General features: G+C 35.1%; 2 protein-coding genes across 2 annotated transcripts; one reads left to right on the plus strand and one right to left on the minus strand.

The window, feature by feature from the left end:
- Positions 1 to 11,190: 11,190 nt before the first annotated feature.
- LOC100378538 (neuropeptide FF receptor 2-like) lies at positions 11,191 to 12,309 on the plus strand. The gene has a single exon (XM_002739499.1). The coding sequence runs from the start codon at positions 11,191 to 11,193 to the stop codon at positions 12,307 to 12,309; it is 1,119 nt and encodes a 372-aa protein (XP_002739545.1).
- Positions 12,310 to 18,950: 6,641 nt separating this feature from the next.
- LOC144360724 (uncharacterized) lies at positions 18,951 to 20,036 on the minus strand. The gene is made up of 4 exons (XM_078013291.1): positions 19,880 to 20,036; positions 19,439 to 19,706; positions 19,208 to 19,275; positions 18,951 to 19,030 (listed from the first exon to the last, which is right to left on the minus strand). The coding sequence occupies exons 1-4, from the start codon at positions 20,034 to 20,036 to the stop codon at positions 18,951 to 18,953; spliced, it is 573 nt and encodes a 190-aa protein (XP_077869417.1).
- Positions 20,037 to 21,505: the final 1,469 nt, after the last annotated feature.

A 21,505-nucleotide genomic window follows, 5' to 3' on the forward strand; every position in this document is an offset into this window, starting at 1 on the left:
AGTATATATGTATTGATCGTCTAATGCCAAATGATATAACAATAATTATTGATATACTTGATTTTATCATGAACTATTAACGTATGGAAAGCCCAATACAAGTTTTGAAATTTGCAACAATTCTTGAATCTCAATGATGTTATTATGCGTCACCTTATTTTATCATTCGTTATTCACGGGGAAATGGTAGTAATCAGAGATTTCCCAGGGCGCTTGAAATGGTCTGTTGGATTAAATAATCGACTACGAATGAACACGCGAGAAATGCTAAGAAATTAACTAATTAATTAATTAATAAAATATACATAGTATGATATTAAGGTATACAAATACATTTGCCGTGGTAGTCGTCTTGAATTTCCCGACTGTCTGCGATACACTGAAAGCGTTGTATTATTACTTTTACCCTACGATATTTTGAAATAAAAAAAATAAACACACATCACTTATAAGGAAGCATTTTCGTCAGATATTTCAGTTTATAGTAAAAGTGATAGTTATAAAATGGAGGTAAACAAGTTGATAATAAAATGTTTAAAATTATGGTGATGTCATTAATCGTAAACTTTTAATTACCTTACTATATAAATGGTACATTTACTGTATCGCATTCATGTGTACTGAGCCTAAAACGATAATATTATTCACAACGAAAGTGATCAATACAGCGTGTCACTGATTATACAATGCAAGTACCAGCACGTTTTTGTACAATACGAGACATTCAGGTAGTGGACAATGGCTCGTATTTGTTTTACTACTGATTCATTAATATACGGTCATATTATTACATTTTATAGTACAGTACTATATAATATTGTTTATTCTATATATCATGGCTGTTCACTGTAATAATTTTCTAGAAATGTCTATACTATGTAAAATATCCAATTCGTGATCCTATAATGTCAGATTTATTAGACTTGTGTAGTAGTTATCGTGGAAGGTTCGGAACAAATGAAAATTACTAGATAAGCTTAATAAATCTGATAGTGTATGGTTACTCATGAGATACCTTCTATATACTACGTACATTATTTATATTTATTTTTATTAGGAAATTAGCTTTACATACCGACTGACTCACTTTTGAGTAAGAATTGGTTCGATAATTACTCTTATGACAAAGTAACATAGTACAACTTCGCAAATCACCCCCCCCGTACACACACACTTCGCCACCACAAACAAAACCAAAAACTTCATGCCAGGCCAATTTCAAGTGCTCATATCTCACTGGGTTGGCGATCTAGTTGTTTAACAACGTCGTGAAATTTAAATTATTAGTGGCGCGAAACGCGTGGTACGTTCGCCATGATTCATGTCTTTGTATGTAAGTATGAGTTTAATATAGAGTATAACAGACAGCTACCACCAATACAAATTCCAAATACTTCGCTATGTGCTAGACTTGCGATTCATAAGATTGTAGAAAGCACTTGATATAAAACACGTCATCTCATATTGAATGTAGATCTACTAAATTGTACATATTCATGAAGTAATTTATCTGAAAAACATAAATTATAATGATAAGGTAATTACGAGTATTTGATTAATATACAAACATTAGTTTGAGGTTCATAACATATATGAGCTCATAGCGATTTGAATTAGTTAATTGAAAAATTAATTGATGGAATGCATGATTTACTTGGCTTAGTATTTCTCTGTTTAACTGTCTAGAGTGTACTGCGTCCTTAAGAGCAGAATCGTGTAAACAAGGTGCCCATTTAGCTTCCCTAATGTGTACACATTTTTATAGTGGCTAAAGCCTCCTCCACTGAATGAACCGACAGAGGAAGTAATTACTTGTAAGGAGAAAAAACTATAATCAAATTATCTTGTCATCCATTTCGATGTTTACCTCGTTGGTTTAATGGCGTCACGAACTTGACAATGTTGTCCAAAAAACAAAAGTTTAATTCAAACTCTTAATGCCTTCCCCCGTATGTAGTCAATATACATGTGCTGTAAAGGTTGTGTCTATGATATCAAGCACGCTTCGTCAAAGAAATAAACAACAATGTTGCCACTATCAATTTTAATTAGTCTCGCGGTACTCTCAACGTGATTTCGGCAGCCATTCCCAAATAAGGAATATTAAAACATGCACGATACACGCACCACCTGTGACGATAAGACAGCGTGTCTAGTTTCCTTTGTTGGGTATTTGCAATTTTACATCAACATGTTACTCAGCGATGCACGATTTGTACACAAGGCATTGTAAAGTCCTAGGGTCACAGGACCATCTGTGCTTGGTTGATAAATGGATAACATCCTTTCATTTTTGCAAAATAAGTGTAGGTGTAATTGTTTATTGGTTGTAACTGAATTAAAATATGTTAACCACAGTGATATACATAGATTAGGATGTACTACAACATGGGTAACTACGATAATCGGCAAAATAAGTAATAGTATGAAAACAAATAAAAAGAACGTCTCTAGTGAAAAATTAAAATATATATAATTTAAGTACTTTTAACGCCATGTATATGCTTTAATGTGTTAATATAATTATATGCATGGGCGATTATATAATACCTGCCCACAATTAATTTACTCAAGGTTCATCTTTTTAGACTTCCTCACGTGCAATGCATTCGTGTTCGGAACGGTAGTGTTACTCTTTTATTTACCAATGACTTGAGTGTTTCTCCTCTTTTTCTTGTACTTATTCCACTGACACATCCCATTTACAGCCGCATTTAATCTCAATTTCCTGCGTGATTCTATTATTTATGAGTTATTTCCGATTTGGAGTGCTACAGTAGACGCACCACTCTCTATACTGCTTTTATGAGACGGTAATAATAGCCCGTGTGTCACGTATGCCACGAACAAATTGGTCAATCTGGTACAAATTCATTTATTTCAACAAGTCATAGAGATTTATGACTATTTGATGGTATTAATCCCGTTTTTAAAATAAATAAATCTCGCACACACACTCGTATTCATGTTAATTATTTAAAACATCGAGGTATTTATTTGAGGTTGTAACAAATGATCGTTGTTTCCAAGGCAAATTCATATGCAAAACTTGCTGTGTCACGGGGAAATTGTATTTTGAAAAAGCGTTTACTCAAATCAGACATAGAAACATAAACAGTGAAATGCTCTTTCAATATACTTTGTCAATGCAGTATCGGGTTCAGTTGCCCATTAAAAACAAAATGTAGCCGGTCATACGTAGAAGTATGCCCCGCATAGAAATAGTAACAACCGACTGTAAAAACAACCAGTAAAATTGCGCTAATCAGAGACCATCAACCAATTAAAAGCATTATACGGCCGTTGCTAAGAAACAGTAAATATATCGCTACATCTGATGCTGACGCTTATATACCAGTGAAGCAGTGAAGACATTGATGATAGCTGTGTCTGAACATATACTCTTGCCTTGGTATGTACATTATTGATATTACTTTGTTGAACTCGACTGCGTGAACACATGAATCATCTTTTTATTTGGAAAAGCTGTTGACGCATATAATTACATCACAAATAGTAGGCTATTACATGATATCCATATATGACAGAAATACTGTTATAAAAATATTATAATTGAAAAAAACGCTTCTTTGTGCAGTCTGAGATGCGTTTTACTCTGTCTTAAAAAATGCGAACATCGTTTGCCTGAAAAAGCTTGTTAAGCAGCACGCAACACCATTAATTACAATCTAACTGCTTCCGATATTTTGTCTGTCATGTGACAACACATCAGATAACACACATCAGACAACGGCCTTCTGCATGTATACAGACAGGTACATAAGTGTGTGTGCGTGTGAAAAGCTAAAATATACATAGAATCACAGGGTGCCTCAAACCAAAGACCATACAATACGCTTGGATTTCACCATTGATAACAATGGAAAATTGAAGATCTAGGAGATACCCAAGGTGCTACTAGAGATTTTAGAGCACTTTTTAATTTCAAAGCATAATTTGCATCTTAAACACCAAATCTGCATTATGAATAAATATAGCATATCTTTGTTATGTTTTCATATACACATTAGCAGCCACGGACTACGAACATGGTAAGAGTTATTGCATATTACATTGAATACGTTTCTAAAAATAAATATGTAATGAGATAATTGGTATATTTCAATTATGTCGATAATTGTGCAATGTACATATAACTGATATATTGAAATACATACTTTCGTTTATGTATAGAGAACAAAATAATTATTTTTTATATCAATTTCTCTTATTTCCTTATTTTCATAAACTCCGTTCTCAATGGGGAATATACTAATATTTGCCATACATTTTCCCATGACGTTCATTGTGTGCGTACATGGTATATTATACATGGCAGACATCCCATAATCAATGGTGTCAGCAAGCAATGTGTTAATATACTGGGATACAGGATGGTGTGCCATTTTTTTCACTGTGTTTAGATGATCTCACAAAAGCGCCAATAATATACTTGCATCAACTCATCGCTATATATATAGACAAATATAGATTTTTAAATTGCGGGATTTATGGTCGCAGAAAAACAAGATACGGATGCCGCGTCCCATTTTTATATGGGCGTATGTTTCGTGGATCATAATTAGTTTTGATCGAGTAATAATCTTTATTAATGATCACACGTATAATGTAAATTAAAATCACACAATAGATACAATCTAATAGTGTACATTGAATTGAATGATCAATGCGTGGCAGTGAATACAGTTCTAAAATATTTCCCAATGTAATATTGGTCACTGTTCGAACAAAGTTGGAAGAAGGGGCTTTTAATTTGGTCTCCATTCATTTGGAGTCATATTTAAAACAAACTCTAGTCCGAATACTTTATGTGGGCATATGTATATGCAGTGATTTAGTGATGTTTTTGAAAATGTCGTATCCTGGACATGATTCGCTAGTTTTTGTTCAAATTTGGCACACGCATTATACGTGTTAATTTACATGCCCATGACGCTTCATCTCGCGTTCGGATAAAAGATTAGTCATTTAATAAATCTGATATTAGATTAGTCTATTATTCAATCTCAATCATATGTTATGCATATAACACGCAATACATGTCTGTAAACAAATTTTATGAGATAAAAAACGACAGAATTTCAGCCATTCATGGACATGTTACTTTTTTAATTTATCTTTGCATTTCCCTAATTTAATATGTAGTATTGTAATTGATCCAAATGAGCTATTAATATCATAAATGCATCAACTGTGTAATTCGTGGTATATATGTATCCACTCCGACTGAAACAACTATACTCCATTATCAAGTGTATCTACTTTTTCTCAACAACAATTTGACATAATTATTTATTTAATGTCATACACATCGCTGGACAACAGAATAAAACATGTCGAGTAACAACTTTTACTTCAGTCTGTTATATTTCACGTATCTTAGTTTTGGTAATTATTACAATGAAATATATGAAATGTTACACCCCCCCCGTCACAGATGACCTTACGAGAACAATGACACGACCGACGTGCAGGTTTCAATATCACGTAGTATTCTTGTTTGTCATACAACCTTCGATCGTACCAAATCTTTGCTATCGTCCCCAAATATTTGTACAATTATTACGCTCACCAGATATCTGGCAATAGTATATTCGTGTTTTGCAATTCCGCTACGTTATCAAGTATGCAATGCTATCATATGATCATGATGCATATTATTTACACTAATAATCTACACTCACATGACGTCGTAACTGTACACGTTATTTCCATTACATGTTTGAAAATTATGCACAGTAAAACTAATCACGCGGCATTGAATTTTCAGACTGAATTGGTAGACGTTACGTCAAATTCGAATAATCACAATATTCGTGAGCTAATTCCGGTAAATTACAATATCTTTTTTTTTTAGCAAATGAATCTGAATTGAATCATGCAATAAAAAAACGTCACCATCTGGCGTCACTTGTATCAGCCATGTCATGTCGAGTACGGTGAAATCTCGTAACATTTTACGCGTGCCTCGAAATTACACGATTCGTGTGATGAAGAGATTTATGTGCCGTGCCAATTATCAAATTAATAACAATACGTCACCAAATGGAGTAAATCGTACTGCTTTTTTGACATGTGTGATTGTCACGACTTGATTTGTTACTATACCGTGTTTGGTTTTACGAGTTTCAATTAACATTCATATAAATTACTTTCGACATATTTTTAAACAACAACATCATGGTCAAGAGTCTATTAACTTCATGGTTATGAGTATTACAGTGTCTTTCATTTATTGTGTGTAGCTGGTGCGGGTGTTTGGATTAATCAGAATCGATATATATCACTCGATGCCTGCATAAACTTGTTATTTAATGTTGAAATCGCAAAATATGTAGATATCAACACGTCATTAAATCTTAAGAGTTGGCTGAGCAATCTCGACGCTGGGAATTCAGATTGCATAAACATTACATTAATATATCAGAAATACAAGGGAAACTGCCCAACAAGTTGAATATAGCTAATACTAAGACAAGTCACAAATATTTGTCTTATTTGCATGGGCAATTAGAATGTTTTTTTAAGGATGTGTTGTCCACATTTTGAGGGAGAATGTCAATTCAAGGTTAAATGTTACTGGTATATAATATTCACATGTTCAGGACAGGGGGCTGTTCTTCAGTTTGATTATCAAATTTAGGTCAACGTCATTGTGGTTTGTCAGATGTGCACATCTTCATTAACAATTTCTCCAGTCTAAGAGGCCAGGTGTGGCAATCTCAGGACAGTAACCGATAGAGTAAGGCTAGACTTTTATTATCCCTTGTTTCGCGAACCCGCCGAATGAACAGGAGCCGAAAATGAAACAAAAAATAAATTTTATTTCAGCGTAATTTCTCACGCCCACCGACTTGTGAGTGCAAAAAAATACTAAAAAAAATAATTTGTATCTTCTTTTTTTTTCCGCCCGTCGCCTAACAAATCCAAGTTGCATTTTTTTGGAAGTATCATGATCAAAGTAACAAAGTCTCCTTCAGATCTATACTTTATCGCGTTGGTTGACAGTGAATCGCGGGTATTGGCGTGCTGCTTGAGACGACTAGGCGAACTTGGCGGCGGCGTGGTTTGTGCCTTGAAACTCTGTCTTCAAAAACCGAGCAACCCCTCATTAATGCTGAAAATTGTGCTCCAATTGGCGACATTTCCAACCAGGTTATACATGGAATAAAATTCTTCTCTCCGATCAATGGTCTCACTTACAATTTTTAGAGAATCACACAAATCTAATGTGAAAAAAAGAATTAATTTTATTTTTTCCGCCCTTCTCAAAAACATTTTATTATAAAAACTCGAGAAACAAGGAATAAAAAAAAGTTTGGCCTCAGGTGGCAAAAGTGTTACTAATGTTATTGGTATCAGGTTCACCTATTTATTATAGTGACAAAACTATTTAGTTGCTAGTGTAAGTATTTATTTCATATAAATATATAAAATTAGTATAAAGTCTAATATTTGCTTCGCCAAACACTACTATTTTCGTTACACAAGTCACGATGTGAAATTTGGACCAAATATGTCACAAGGAACGCATGCGCAGATGAGGTGTCTTGGCCATGTTTACTGTTCGCAATTTGGATGAAAAAAGCTTCGAACATAAATCACAATTTGATTACGACTAACGTTTTTAAGTCAGCCCTTCGATGGTGCGTCACTGTATTCTAACATCGGGAGCAATCGGGGTCAATGTACACATGACACAGTCTAGGCTATAAGTACGCATGTGCTGTCCGTGCTTATTTTACATGTCGATATCAGAAAGAAAACAGAAAAAACGTCCAAATAAGGGCTGCGAAACCTCAGCTAAGCCCAGCAGTCACGTGATGGGGGATTGCGACGTCTACTTCAGCCCACTGTATACGTGAACTACACGATGCGAATACTCCGAAATGACTAGTATTGATTATAATAAAACTTGCTTAGCACCTAGGTTATGTGTCGATATAGAAAATTGTGTCTATTTCAAAGTTTATAATACCAGAATTTTCACAGTATTATCACGGGGAAAATTCTTCTCTGGTCTGGGTTTCTCCAACACGTGTCAGGGGGGAATATCATCTGGTCTCTATATCACGTCTGCTTGAGGTACCGGACCGGGAAAGTCACTTAAGCTTTTCAGTCAAATAGACGCACACAACGAAATACGTTCAATAGCTAGTCTTAAGCCACATTGAGAACGCATCAAGGCAAACTGCCTCGGCGGAGTCCTCTGCCCCGGACTAAGACTCCCTCGCCTCGTGGAGTTCTCTCTCTTTCTCTCTGTGACCAAGGGCTTAGACCGTTTATTACGTATTAAAACTTAACCAATTACAGAAAAGTTAAAACACTGTAAGGTGTAACCTTCACACATTCAATTTGCACATAGCCAATCACACTAAGTACTGGAAACGTCATATCTTTTGATTAATCGTTCACTATATTACTAACTGCGAATACCCAACTGTCAGAAATAGCGGTCCGGATAGCGTCGGTTATCTCGTAATTAGTTCCAAATCACTGAGTCAAGTTCCGTTCAGGACCTCGCATGAGTCTAAATGATGACAGATATAACACAGCCATTCACTAGTAATCAGCCAAATAAGTCGGACAACAGATACGCGAAAACTAGTTCATGACAGTATGGACGTCACAGAACAACTAGCATGATGGCGATATTTAACTATCTTGACCTTGACCGGTGACAAAAAACTCTGTAAATAAGTTTATTCAAACGAAACAAATGAATCACCAATGTAAAAAAAAAATAACAAACGTATCTAAACACAATACATAACTGCTAAAGGTATAAATAGTCTTAAATCTTCATAGAATAGACAGAGTGTGAATACGAGTATTATCAACCAAACAAAATGGCGGAGTTTTCAGTTACAATCAGAATGTTAACAGTGTTTTTCCCAGGATTATTTTTAACAGTTCGGATAATTTACATAACATTTGAATTAGCATAATAAATAATATGCAAATTTAGGTTGTAATTATCATATATTTTGTTATACTAACCAGGGACTAGGGTATACATCACGTACATTGTAAAGACAACTGTAATGATGTTTCAGGTTAATTTGTATTATTAAATAATGATTATCATCATAATTATAAATTAACAATATAAAATTAAAAATTTATGTTTACAAACAAATTCATTAAATAAATAGCTTTTTTGACAGTCGATAGTTTATTTAATCAAAAACATTATGTGTCCATACATCCAAATTATTGCGCCTTGAATAATGCTTTAGTTATTCACCGTGTTTTTATTTCACTATTTTCGCTGACAAATAATTAAATCTACGTGAACATGTAAAATAACAAATAAAACACAGTGAGTATGCCCAAAACATCAATATAGAGAAATTGATTAATTTCGTACAACTGCAAAGTTGTCTGCACAATATCCAGAAAAAAAGAAAGAAAATAAAAACATCGCGGTTTAATGTCCGGTCCGGACTTGGAGCCAATGATAGTGGTCCAGCCCTTACACACGCCAACGATTGAATTTTGTTTAATTCCTATCAAATTATCGTTCGAAAAAAAGACCTCATTTGTGAGTCGTACTTTTGATACAAACCGAAGATCGCGATCGCGATCTTAAGACTACCGTCATTTTGCCTTCCTTGTCCTCGTTCGGAAAACATATTTAATGACTGCATATTTTGTTTAAAAATATCAAACGAAAATAAACATTGAATAAAATAGAATGCTTCGTTTTATTTATTTAAAACCATGCAAAAACGAATGTGAAACATTAATGTCTGCTCGAGGAGAAGGCACTGGGAGTCGTGTGCAAATACAAGTAGATTGTTTACAAATACATGTATTAGATCACATAGAAGAACTTTCTGTCACGTTGTGTAGCCATAATGCGTAAAATCGAAAATTTATTTTCTTCCTTGCCGTTGTGGTCGAGTGCATGCCTAATCAATGGATTGAGTGTAGCCACTTTTAATTGAAACCGGGGAATTCAGCCTTACGTTTCTCGGCTCAAGACGTCGCAACAGCAGTGAAGGTCAGTACGGGGTCGAACGGATAGCCATGAACACTATATTAATTTTGTATGATCGTAAATATTTTTTTAACCCAATAGTAGTGAATCATTGATTATTATATGTACATTTCTTGCCCTCTTTCCCGTAATCTTTTATTGCTATGTTCTCTACACTTCCCAGGAAATTTCCAAAAGCTTTCACGTTAACAAAAAATGGTCATTTTCTCAACGACAGACCTCGCCAAAAAAATGTGCAGTCTTGTCTTGAGCGTTAAGAACTTAGCCTTGAGAATATTGCATATTACACATAACAAGCACACATACTGTGTACGCGCATGTTTCTCTCGGCATTTGATCAATCATGAGTGGGTATAATGTTAAACGATAGAATAGCCTGTCCTAAATCCGTATATGGTTATGTACATATATGGATAATGAGTTATTGGGTCGCTATTAGCATAACAATAGTCAAAAAAGTAATCCCCTCTCGAATACCTCAATAACGTATCCCCCATTGTTCTACTTGTTTTATTTTAGCGTCATTCTTTAAAAAAAAAACACACCATATGTTTCAATTAAGTCTTAAAACAGGATGAAACTACCATGACCCTAACGCCACAACTGACGATCACTGTGACATAAGCTGGGATTTTATATACCAGCTAATAATAACGATGGATTTCGAGTTGCAAAAATCATATCGCAAAAAATCAGTCTATATAAGCGTTGTTGTACATACATGCTATGTGTAGTAAATTGGCTGTGTCGTGTTATACGTTCTCGGCGTGGAATAAGTTCGGGTTTTGCTGAATGTAAGTAATGCTGGGTCGTGTGACCAGGAGATTTTGTGCAGTGACCGCCAGTTCCAATCCCTCATGCAATTTTACGTTTGTATTAATTTCTATGTGTACGTGTTTGTATTTAATTTTAATTCATTGTGTCAAGCCCTAAGTACATGTAACACAGCAATTTTCACAGTAAAAACAGTATTTTTAACATGTATATGTAATACCAACCATCACATCGTCAATAATATCATCTACATTGTAATTTACAACACATCTAAATTTTAACCTTCAACATATTGAATATAAAATATGATACGGAGTATATATGAATTTTAACCATCTAACCAGTCTTTATATATTTGCTCATTTCTATTTTCACAGATCGAATGGACCAAAATGGACAATAATTATAATATAGAACATGGAAGTGAAGAATACGAATCCCAAAGCAACTCTTACGATTACGACGATTTGATTGAAAGAGCTGCAAAATTGAATACGCCACCAGCGGTCACAGTAGCATTTGGAGTCGTATTTATGTTACTGATCATTATAGGCAATGTGTGGGTGATCATCGCTGTGTTTCGACAACCCAAACTGAGAAACTCGGCCACAAACCTGTTTATTGTCTCGCTATCGGTATCTGATCTAATGATAGCCATCTTCTTCATTCCTTATCACGTTGGACACTTCGCCTACAAGCTGCCAATATCGAGTAGTGTGTTGTGCAAACTGTTGGGTTACCTTCACTGGGCAGCTCAATGCGGTACCACTTTCTCACTCGTATGTATTGGCGCAGACCGTTACCGTGCCATTGTGCAGCCTATGAAACCCAAATTGTCTGTGGAACATGCTGCGTTTGGTTGTATAGTCGTTTGGGTGTGCTCACTGGGCTACTCGTCGTTCAAACTGTTTGTAAATGACGTCATTACAGATGTTCAGACGCTTGGTGATCACAATAGTACAGTATATGAGGTTACGTTTATGTGTTATGTGGTAGATGAAGACACCGACTTCTGGTTTCGCTTAACTGACCTTCTTTTTATGTATGTAATGCCTCTTATTTTATTAACAATTCTGTACTCGATAATGGTCGTCACCTTATGGTTCAGCAAATCACCAACGAATGCCAGCAGCCGGAATAAAAAGAAAGCTGTAAAAATGCTATGTTTGGTAGTTCTACAGTTTGCGCTGACATGGCTGCCAAATCACACCTTACAATTCTACTTCACTTGGTCTGAGACATTTCCAAGAAGCGAATTTATATGGTCCATTGTCCCTGCAAATTTGGCAATTTTCATCTTTCTCTGTAACAGCTGGATCAATCCTTTTCTTTATGCCTATTTTAATGAAAGTTTCAGGAAAGAATTTAAGAAATTATTTCCATGTTTTTATAAGTGCCGGGAATCGCGAATACAACCAATAGGCATAGAAACAGTGGCGAGTGGCAGTAACAGTCATAGTCGAACCGTCCACAATGGTAAAACACAGACAACGACTGAGAACGCAAGATAATTATGCTAATAACAAACAAGATAAAAACGTTATCATACATCTAAAATCGAAAACGTTGAGCAGTTTGATAACAGTGTTTGAAATTTTTATTTGCAAAATGTGTGTCATATCGACGTCATTTCCTTGTTTAAATTAGTCACAGCAACAATTAAATGTAACACGTGAATCACGACACACGCTGTTATTTGGGGACGTTATCCCTCACTGTATTATGACTACCAATAGAGGGGATGTACAATAAGATTACCGCCATAACACCGCATACGTATATATTGTACGCAGTGTCAGATCGCCACACATGGTCGATACGATCAAACCTATTTGTCAGTGTTATGGTAATACATTAATTCAATAAATATTTAAATGAAGCGATTTGTTCACTGTTCACAAGCTGGAGCCATAACATTTTCTACAGGCGCCGTTGAAAACAACCATAGGAGACAACTGAGAACTAACGTGTATTTAAAATGTTGAACGTAACTCTAAACAAAAATAGTTAAATCTCCTACAACACGTTCAATGTTACTTCAAATACAAACACCCCATATAACATAATAGCGCATGTTTTCGAGTGTCAAGACAACTTCGAACGAAATATATCACCATTCAAATTGGGAAGAAAATTAAATTATTATCTAAGATAAAGTATATTATCTAAAGATAAACAAAAGTATTATTAACCTTCACCTATTTCGATTTCAGTGATGATTATATTCCCAAAATAGATCCTACCTGATTACGCGAAGTTACGTTTTCATAAACGAATAGATGGCCATGGATTCTACTCAATCTGTGTAATAAAACAGTTTTTATGTAACCATAATTGTCGATTTCTTTTGCATGTTTTTTTTTTGAAATTACGTAATCACATTACGTTAAACCAAGCACAAATTTTAGAGAATGAATAGGTGGTAAAATACGCTAGGTATTTACAGAATCTAATTAACCAAGTGTAATTTCATTCAACAGCAATTATTACACAAAATCCACCAAATTAAGTAACAAAGTCAATATTGTATATGTGTAAGCAAATTGACCACTTCAATTATTTTATTTTGAAATAACATTGAGATGCTGAACTGTTTGAGTTACGAAAACAAAAATGACCACGCCCATATTTTGTAAACCTATGACCAAATTGTAACTCGATGTTCAATTAACAGAACTTCAAGTTACGGGCATAATGCATTTTTGTTCTTGTTGAAAGTCCACGTTTACTAACTCGAATTTGAATAGTTAACCGAACTTCCAGTTATTTTCACATTAATACAAGTTTGCAAGCTTCATGTAATGTGGAACACAGAAAGCAGATCAGAATATTCTGATTTCTGTTACACAGAATAAATGACTTATCTTGAATTTCACCAAATATTTTTAGTTGATTAAGTAAATTTGAACACCCTTTTTAACTCAACAAATCGAACCAAACATTTTTGTAATTCTATTATTTAGTTTAACTGCATGTGTTATGTTACATTGATTTGATAATTATATGTATTTTATCACTAATTTAAAAGTTTTGTAATTTTAGAAATATTATTTGTTTCCAAACACAATAAACGCAGTGTATACAAACGAATCTCTTTCAATTGTCAGTCATTTCCATATTTACTATACAGTGTTTTATATATTGATCGCTTCTGTTTTCTAAACCCAAACTGAAGTTTATTCAGTCAACATATTATTTAGGCAATTAATTAATTTAGATTAAAGGTTAACAGTGATTTAAGTTCCGATATACCTTTTAAGGCAACTATCCACACTGCTAAAATTGGTAAATCTCAGAGATAATCTCTAGTTTTATTTATATCCATTTCATTTGATTCACAAGGTAAACACTTTTGAAATAATTTTCAAATTTGTGTTGTCATAATATGTTATAAATCTTCGTTCCAAATATATTTTGTTGAGGGGTCTAAATTGTTATCGTGCGTACTACTGCCATCACGACCTACTGAAAAACAAAAGCCAATCGGACAGTGATCTGAGTGTTATTGATTTTAAAAATGTTATTAGCTTATATCAGCCTTGTGTAGTTATACAGTAATCAACAGTACGTGAGCCAGCTTTGTGACAATATGCATAATTGCCACCCAGGGCTTTAGTTATAATTAAATTATTATTTATCCAAAGTGCTACTAAATGTTTGCCAAACATGTTAGATATATTGTCGTGACTATGTCTCTTAATAAAATTGCCTATCATATAAGTATTCGAAACTAGAACACACATATTACAAACTGCTCTCAATTTAAGGGAAAACATTGAAAACCGCCGGGAAACCTCCACATGTCAAAAGTGCTTATTGTTAAAACACTCGTAACAAGCACAGGGACCGAAATGTTAGTATATAATTATATTTACCGGAAATGCAAACATGTGTATGAAAACAAAACTGATGATGGAGAAGAAAGCCGTGATAATATCCAATACTTGTTCGTATGAATATAGGTAACATAACCATAACACGCAATTTTTGTCATTTACACACATCGTAGATGAAAGACCTTCCAGGCGATGCTGTTTTTATTCCCACATTTCCAAGGACACATTGATATCCACATACGTGCACTTAGATGTCTGTTTGTAATGATTGATGCACGTAATCATACTCGATGTCGTTGTTACAGAACACTTAACAAAAAGCAGATATCCAACTCACTCAACTTCAACTTGAAGTGGTTTTAATAGCAATTTTGCATTGTCAAGTTTCTGACAAACAAGAGTAATGAGCATAGGGTATGGCAAAGCTCTCATTTCGATCTGGGCTATGCTATACAAATTCTTGCAGGTCAACCACATACTCTCGAGCTATATGATAATAATTACTTGAATATTGATAGTTTGTCAACATGGTAATGAAAGCCAGAGAGACCGAAGTTCAGCGAGGAGAGAATCGTTCAACAATCAGTCAGAACTATATCTTACCAGTGAGCATTCAAACAAGATTTTATGGTGACTGAAAAATCCACCTTGTCTTGGCTACTGTCCCGCAAATATGTTTCTTGTATGTAATGCTTGGAATCCACCCATACCCCAGGATATTCCTGTAATATCAAGGGTAACAGTGCCATCATTAGTCAGATACCGCGTAAGTAAAATGTGTGTAGCCACTACCAAATCTCATAGCTTTACATATCGCGAGATAAAATTAAACCTGTCACTGGCGAGATATTATTTTTTTGGATATCAACAGTCAGACACAGACGCGATATGCAACTATTGTAATGATAGATATCATCAATGTAAACGACACAAAAGGAATTGGTCCAAGCACGCAAGCCTGTGATTTACTAGTAATAATATAGTTAATGAATCAACATCCGATTCTATATAACACTATTTGTTGACAAGATTCAATCCAGTTCTAATATGCCCAGTGATGCCGTAATTAACACGTTGTATTCAAACGATTATGAGGGGAGAAGGGGGTACATATCACAGTTCACAGGCATTAAAATTGGCAAATCACAATTCACAGGAAATACATTTGCTAATTCACAGATCATGAACAAAATGTATCTGAATTGTAGCTTATAATGATTAACGGTACAATTGACGAGATGAGGGCTCTAAATAACAATAAAGACATCAACATATTTATATATGCCTTGTCCGTAATTGACAATCTGGGCAATTACCAGTCTACATATGACCGAACTTTTATCATACGCCCACTTTGTGTGGTTACTGCTCTCATAAATGTAAGTGCATCATTGTTCAAGTCTAGGACTGAAGAAGTCACTGAAGGCACGGGAGTAAACTCAGAGTCTGTGTCCGTGTCATATTCCGATTCTTGTTCAGAATCACTCCCCATACCAGTCGGCATCTCTTTCACAGAATGGATATTCCCCTCACGTATCTCAGGCTCAACATGTGGTTGTTCAGTGACATCTGGAAATACTACTTGCTCTTGTTGAAACTCTTTTCATGTTCAGTGGTAATGTACCAGCATTGAATTGTGTAGTTTCCTGCTTCACTGTTTTCTGATTCACACATTGTCCATGTTCTATAGCCCATTCTTACATCTGTACCTTTGATTGATGTAGTTTTGGGAAATTATTCAAAGGTATAACTTGAGTACTGATTGGGTAATATGAGATTTCTTTTATGAAATAGTATGCTGCCCATAGAACAACCCTCTTTAAAATTCCATAAACTGTATTAGATAGATTTCTGGCATAATGTTAACAAATGAAAACTGGTCTTTGAAGTGGCCAACAGCATGAAGGTTCTCAGCTTGTACAGTCAAACAGATCTATTCTGTATCCCACATTAATTGTCTGTATAAAATCCTGTAATTCTCTCAACTGCTCAAGTATCATTGAGACAGATAACCTAGTTTTGTGAGAAACAGTTCCTTCTGGCCCATTTGTATTTCCACGGAACCCTGTTGATTGCCTGACTGCATCTTCTGCCCTCAATAAATAATCATTAAGAGTGGATACATGTTCTATTGCCTGTTGTATAGACAATTTGGAAACAGGCTGATTTGTCAAGTGAACAGAAAAAGCCTTGTACAACAGACTTCATCAGAATTGCCTTCATTACCATTACCAGCAAGAACAATGGCTTTGTTCTTTGGTTGCTTAGCCTTTACTTGACGGCTAGCTGTGTCATTGAATACAATTCCTTCTCTGTATTTGGCGATGTGAGAACTCTCTACACACTCTATTGTACCATTTATCAAAAGCTGGTGCTCACTAAGGTCTTCCATGTTGATAAACAATACACCGCCTGGATATCCTTTATATGAAATATAAAGATTGTCATTATTTATACACATTGAAGTCACTGTCCAAACATCTTTTGGGTATGGACAAATCCATCTTTCTCTAGATTGATTGTAAAAAATGTCCTGCTGCTATCACTTGCACTTATAATAGTGGACTCATTAGTGATGGCAACTGGGTGAGGATAAATTCCGACTTTGTTAGTATCACTTATCTAATATTTATCTGGTACAATACTATGTACAACAAAATTCACATCACAAAGTAGTCAAGACATCTTCTTTAGTTATATGGAGGATACAATCCACATCCATGAGATCTTTGTTTACCACAGTATCGCGTGGTACAATTTTACGTAGAGTTGAGTCAGCGCCACGCAATGTATGCAGTACAGACAGAGCTGATCGTTTCCCAAACAAAAGTAACATCCAATTTGCAAAACTACATTTCAGACTTTTGTTAACATGGACAGCATCAGGAAGGCACACAAACACAAATTCTTGTGGCAGTAAACCATTTTCTTTGTCTTCAATAATCATTTCAAATGCCTTCTTGTTTCCTGCCTCACAATTAGCAGTTACCACCAAAACTACTATTTTGATGCACTGTTTTGAGAAGTCAAGACAATTTCCATATGCTCTCAGTGGTGGTAAATGGTTACTGTGTTCCATATCCTTGCATTTAGCACACACATTTTCAGTGTTAATAACAAACATCACAGAAGTTTTTACAAGCATTCACTGAATCCAAGTCAATAGCATTATAATGATGCATGGCGTAGGCATGACAGACAAATTTGAACTATATTTACATCATTCAGGAACTGTTTTTTTCATTTGCTCACCAGTCTTGCCACGTTTTGGAACAAATTTAACACTGACAGGCATATCAATATTGTTATCAAGTGTGGTCATATAACTAACATTGGCTTCAGTTACCACATGGTCTTTAAGATATTTATGATCAGGATTTGGGTTTTCTTTGACAAAATTTATATCAACTGGATTTTCCAATCCAACATTGATTTACTGTTTTTCATCATGGTGAATTGAGGGTTTCAGGGCTGTACCATCATTTGCCACTGAAGCACCAAAAACCTTAACACTGGAATTTTAAATTAGTGGATTGACAGACACTTGAGGCTCACACACTAGTAGTTTCTGTAAAGAGCTCATCCATGGTTTTACCATCCCACTTGTAGTTGTATAACCAGTGGTGTTTTTCTTTGGTGTTGTTATAGATGGTCCACCAAAGTTAAGTTTAGCAGAGTCAAGATTCATTGTACCACCTCTTCCGCAGCCATGCCACATTGGACCACAAAGAAATTTCACTGTCCTTTCTCCACCAAGATGTTTCACTGTATTAAAATAATTCTACCACACCTCTATCATACTGGTGGTTAGGTTCTACAAGCGCATATGTTACGTCATTGAGATGCTTCTACAATATCCTGTCTCTTGGAATTTTACCAGATTGGAAAAGTTCATTAAGTCTTGTACAAACATAATCTACTTTCTGTATTGTAACTGGGAAAATTATAGTTTTTGGGTCAATGTCACTGTCTGAATCATGCCATGAAGAATTGCTGCCAGTTAGGTGGGATAAAGTTGAAAGATCACTGCAGTCTGTTTTCTGTTATCATCAGATAAATTCACATCTTGCTCCAAAACACTGTCATCTTGTACAAACTGAACCTTGTGTCATCTAAAAATAATACCACATAAACTAAGATTATCACTGTTTACAGTCACAGAATTACATCACATTTCCAATGTAAACAACATTACACAAGTTAAGCTTACATGCTCATGTCCATGTCAGTATCATGATCGCTATCCTGGTCACGGTCACTATCCCATTCCCTATTTTCACTGTTTCTGAGCTTCTCTTTCCAGTTGTGCATACTTTTCATTTGACACTGCATATTATCACTTTGATTCCTTTTTCCTCTTGTTGTCGTAGCTTCCCACATGATTTTACATAATATTCTGAAATGAATATTTTAAATTCATGATATAAATTCAGCTTGTCATCCCTCTCTTCGCAATTATCACAATCTAATAGCTATTAGATTCTAATACAATGTCAAAAACAACACATCATTTCACCCAGTGAAACTGAATAGGAAATGTTCACCTTGTTAGCTAAATATTAATGTTACTTACTATCCTTGAAGTAAGAAATTCTTGCTTGTGGTGTTCTGTTCTTAATAAGTAAAAAATGTTTTCCATTTCTAGAAAGGTCAGAGGTCACTGTCATGGCATAAAACATGTCATTTCTAAGGGATTACAGTATTTTCTTTTAGTAGTACAATCAAAATTAAATTATATTACCCGGTATTATCAGTATAAATGTAAACAAAAGAAAGAGAGTACAAAATAAGAGTAACAAATAACCTTCTCTCACTGTTTCCAAAGTTTGCTTCTGTCTCATATTTCCATGTGTTATATCTCATATTGCCATGTGTGATATCAACATCTTCACCTTTCTTCAATTTGTTTACCAGTTTTTCATCCTCAATTTTATTTAGAGAACGTTTCCTTCCAGCATGTTTCCTTGCGGGGGGGGGGGGTTCTATCTCCTTTTCAATTGCACCTCTTTTCTGTACAATTTTGATTATTGGCGACTCCCTCAAAAAAACTGTTTGCTTCTGTAAAATATTCACTGCAAGGAAAAAATAGGCAACACACCAATATTACTTTAACACAATCACACCTAGAAGTAAAAAAACACATATAACACATGGCAACAAACATCCAGGTGTGATTGTGTTAATACAACAATTCTAACAAAGTTTCAAGTTAAACCAATATTAACTATCAGTTCTATATTTTTACCTTGCAATAATGATCCTTCAAAGGAACTTAATAGTGGTCTCTCATTATCCCACAGGGTTTGTGTATTGATAGAATATGCTTTGGTTCCATCCGTTGTATTTTTCCCTAATCTGCTGATCATCAATAGATGAGCCAATTTCACGTTTATCTGCTTCATCTTGAAGACCAGCATATGAGATACTATGTTTGAGAAAACACTGAAGATTAGTATGCTCCTTAAACATAGGCACCCCAATTCGTTCTTTTCCACCAACACATCAGGAACTTGTTCCAATATCCGATGGATCCAAATAATAAACTACACATTCTATGCACATCATCATTTTGTCTTGATTTAGATTTACCGGTAGTGAAAATATACCACAAAATGACTATCAGGACTAGTTTAATATAACAATCTATTCGATTAGCGTGGCAAATTGAATACAAAAATGTCTTATTAATATAATGCATCTCCTTTGTCAGAATCAATTAATACACAAAAATACGTAGTAGATATCAGATCAGAAAGCTGAAAAACAGGATTTCGGAGATCATCATATACCCCCCCCCCCCCAGCAAACAACTGAATAAACCTTAGGCTGGAATATCAAAAGGGTCGACCCCTACCCTGGGTGAGTGTGCCACAGACTCAATTCCACTGGCCAAGATGCATTTACTTACAAATGCGACTTCGGGGAAACCTCGGTTAAAGGTTTTGGACGACGGTCTATGGTTGTTTAAACCGGACGTTGCGCCACATTGACTTCAGACTGTTAACTTCCGGTCTTTTCAAACAACAGTGCGTACTGTTAAACTTCCCGTTGAAAAAAAACATCTGGTGAACAACCGGTTTCTTGGCTATAACTATGGGAAATCCATGGAAAGTCGCCAGTACGATCTCGCTTGTCGATGGTAGCAACTCTCTCTCTCTCGACAAAGTTACGCGTCGTTATTTCGTTTCTGTATTTTGCCGATTGTCTCAGTCGATCATTGTATGGGAGTATACTGCTTATGTGTTTTTATTTGAGGATCGAACCGTGCTATTCACGGCTATTTCATCGTATTTACAACAGGAATAATAGTGTATTCAACCTAGCAACACCATTTACAGACACTCCATGGGTTTTTCGTATTAGTTGTTCGCCGTGTTTGATTGTGGCTGAGAATTGTCCGACGAATGTCAACAAAACAGTACCTCCACTCGTGGCGGCGGCTCTCGCTGTGCACAACAAAATTGATAATTTTGATCGTAGTTCTCGAAAAGTATACCCAGCGACACTGTACTAATATGGCAGATCGAATGAATTTGAAAATTGCCGTTGATAAATATGTGTACTAGTTTTGCTAGAAAGTTGTGAATCGAAAATGTAAACAAACACTCAAGATGGCTGCCGTTGTCTGAGGTCACGCTGTCAATTGTTGTTGTTGAGTGATGATTATACACGTGGAGGTACGATTGTCTTCGATGTTTTTATTTTTGGACCACTTTAAATTTCACTTTACATGTGCCATATTCTTGAGCATATAATTAGAGTCGTTTGACATTTTTTACTGTAATTAATTTTCATAGCAAATGTGGCATTTACACACAATTACAATACATATAATTCTGAAACCAGTATTCTATTTCTAATTGGAGATTTC

The sequence above is a fragment of the Saccoglossus kowalevskii genome, chromosome 14 (genome assembly GCF_978046115.1).
Source record: "Saccoglossus kowalevskii chromosome 14, keSacKowa6.1, whole genome shotgun sequence".
Taxonomy (NCBI): domain Eukaryota; kingdom Metazoa; phylum Hemichordata; class Enteropneusta; family Harrimaniidae; genus Saccoglossus; species Saccoglossus kowalevskii.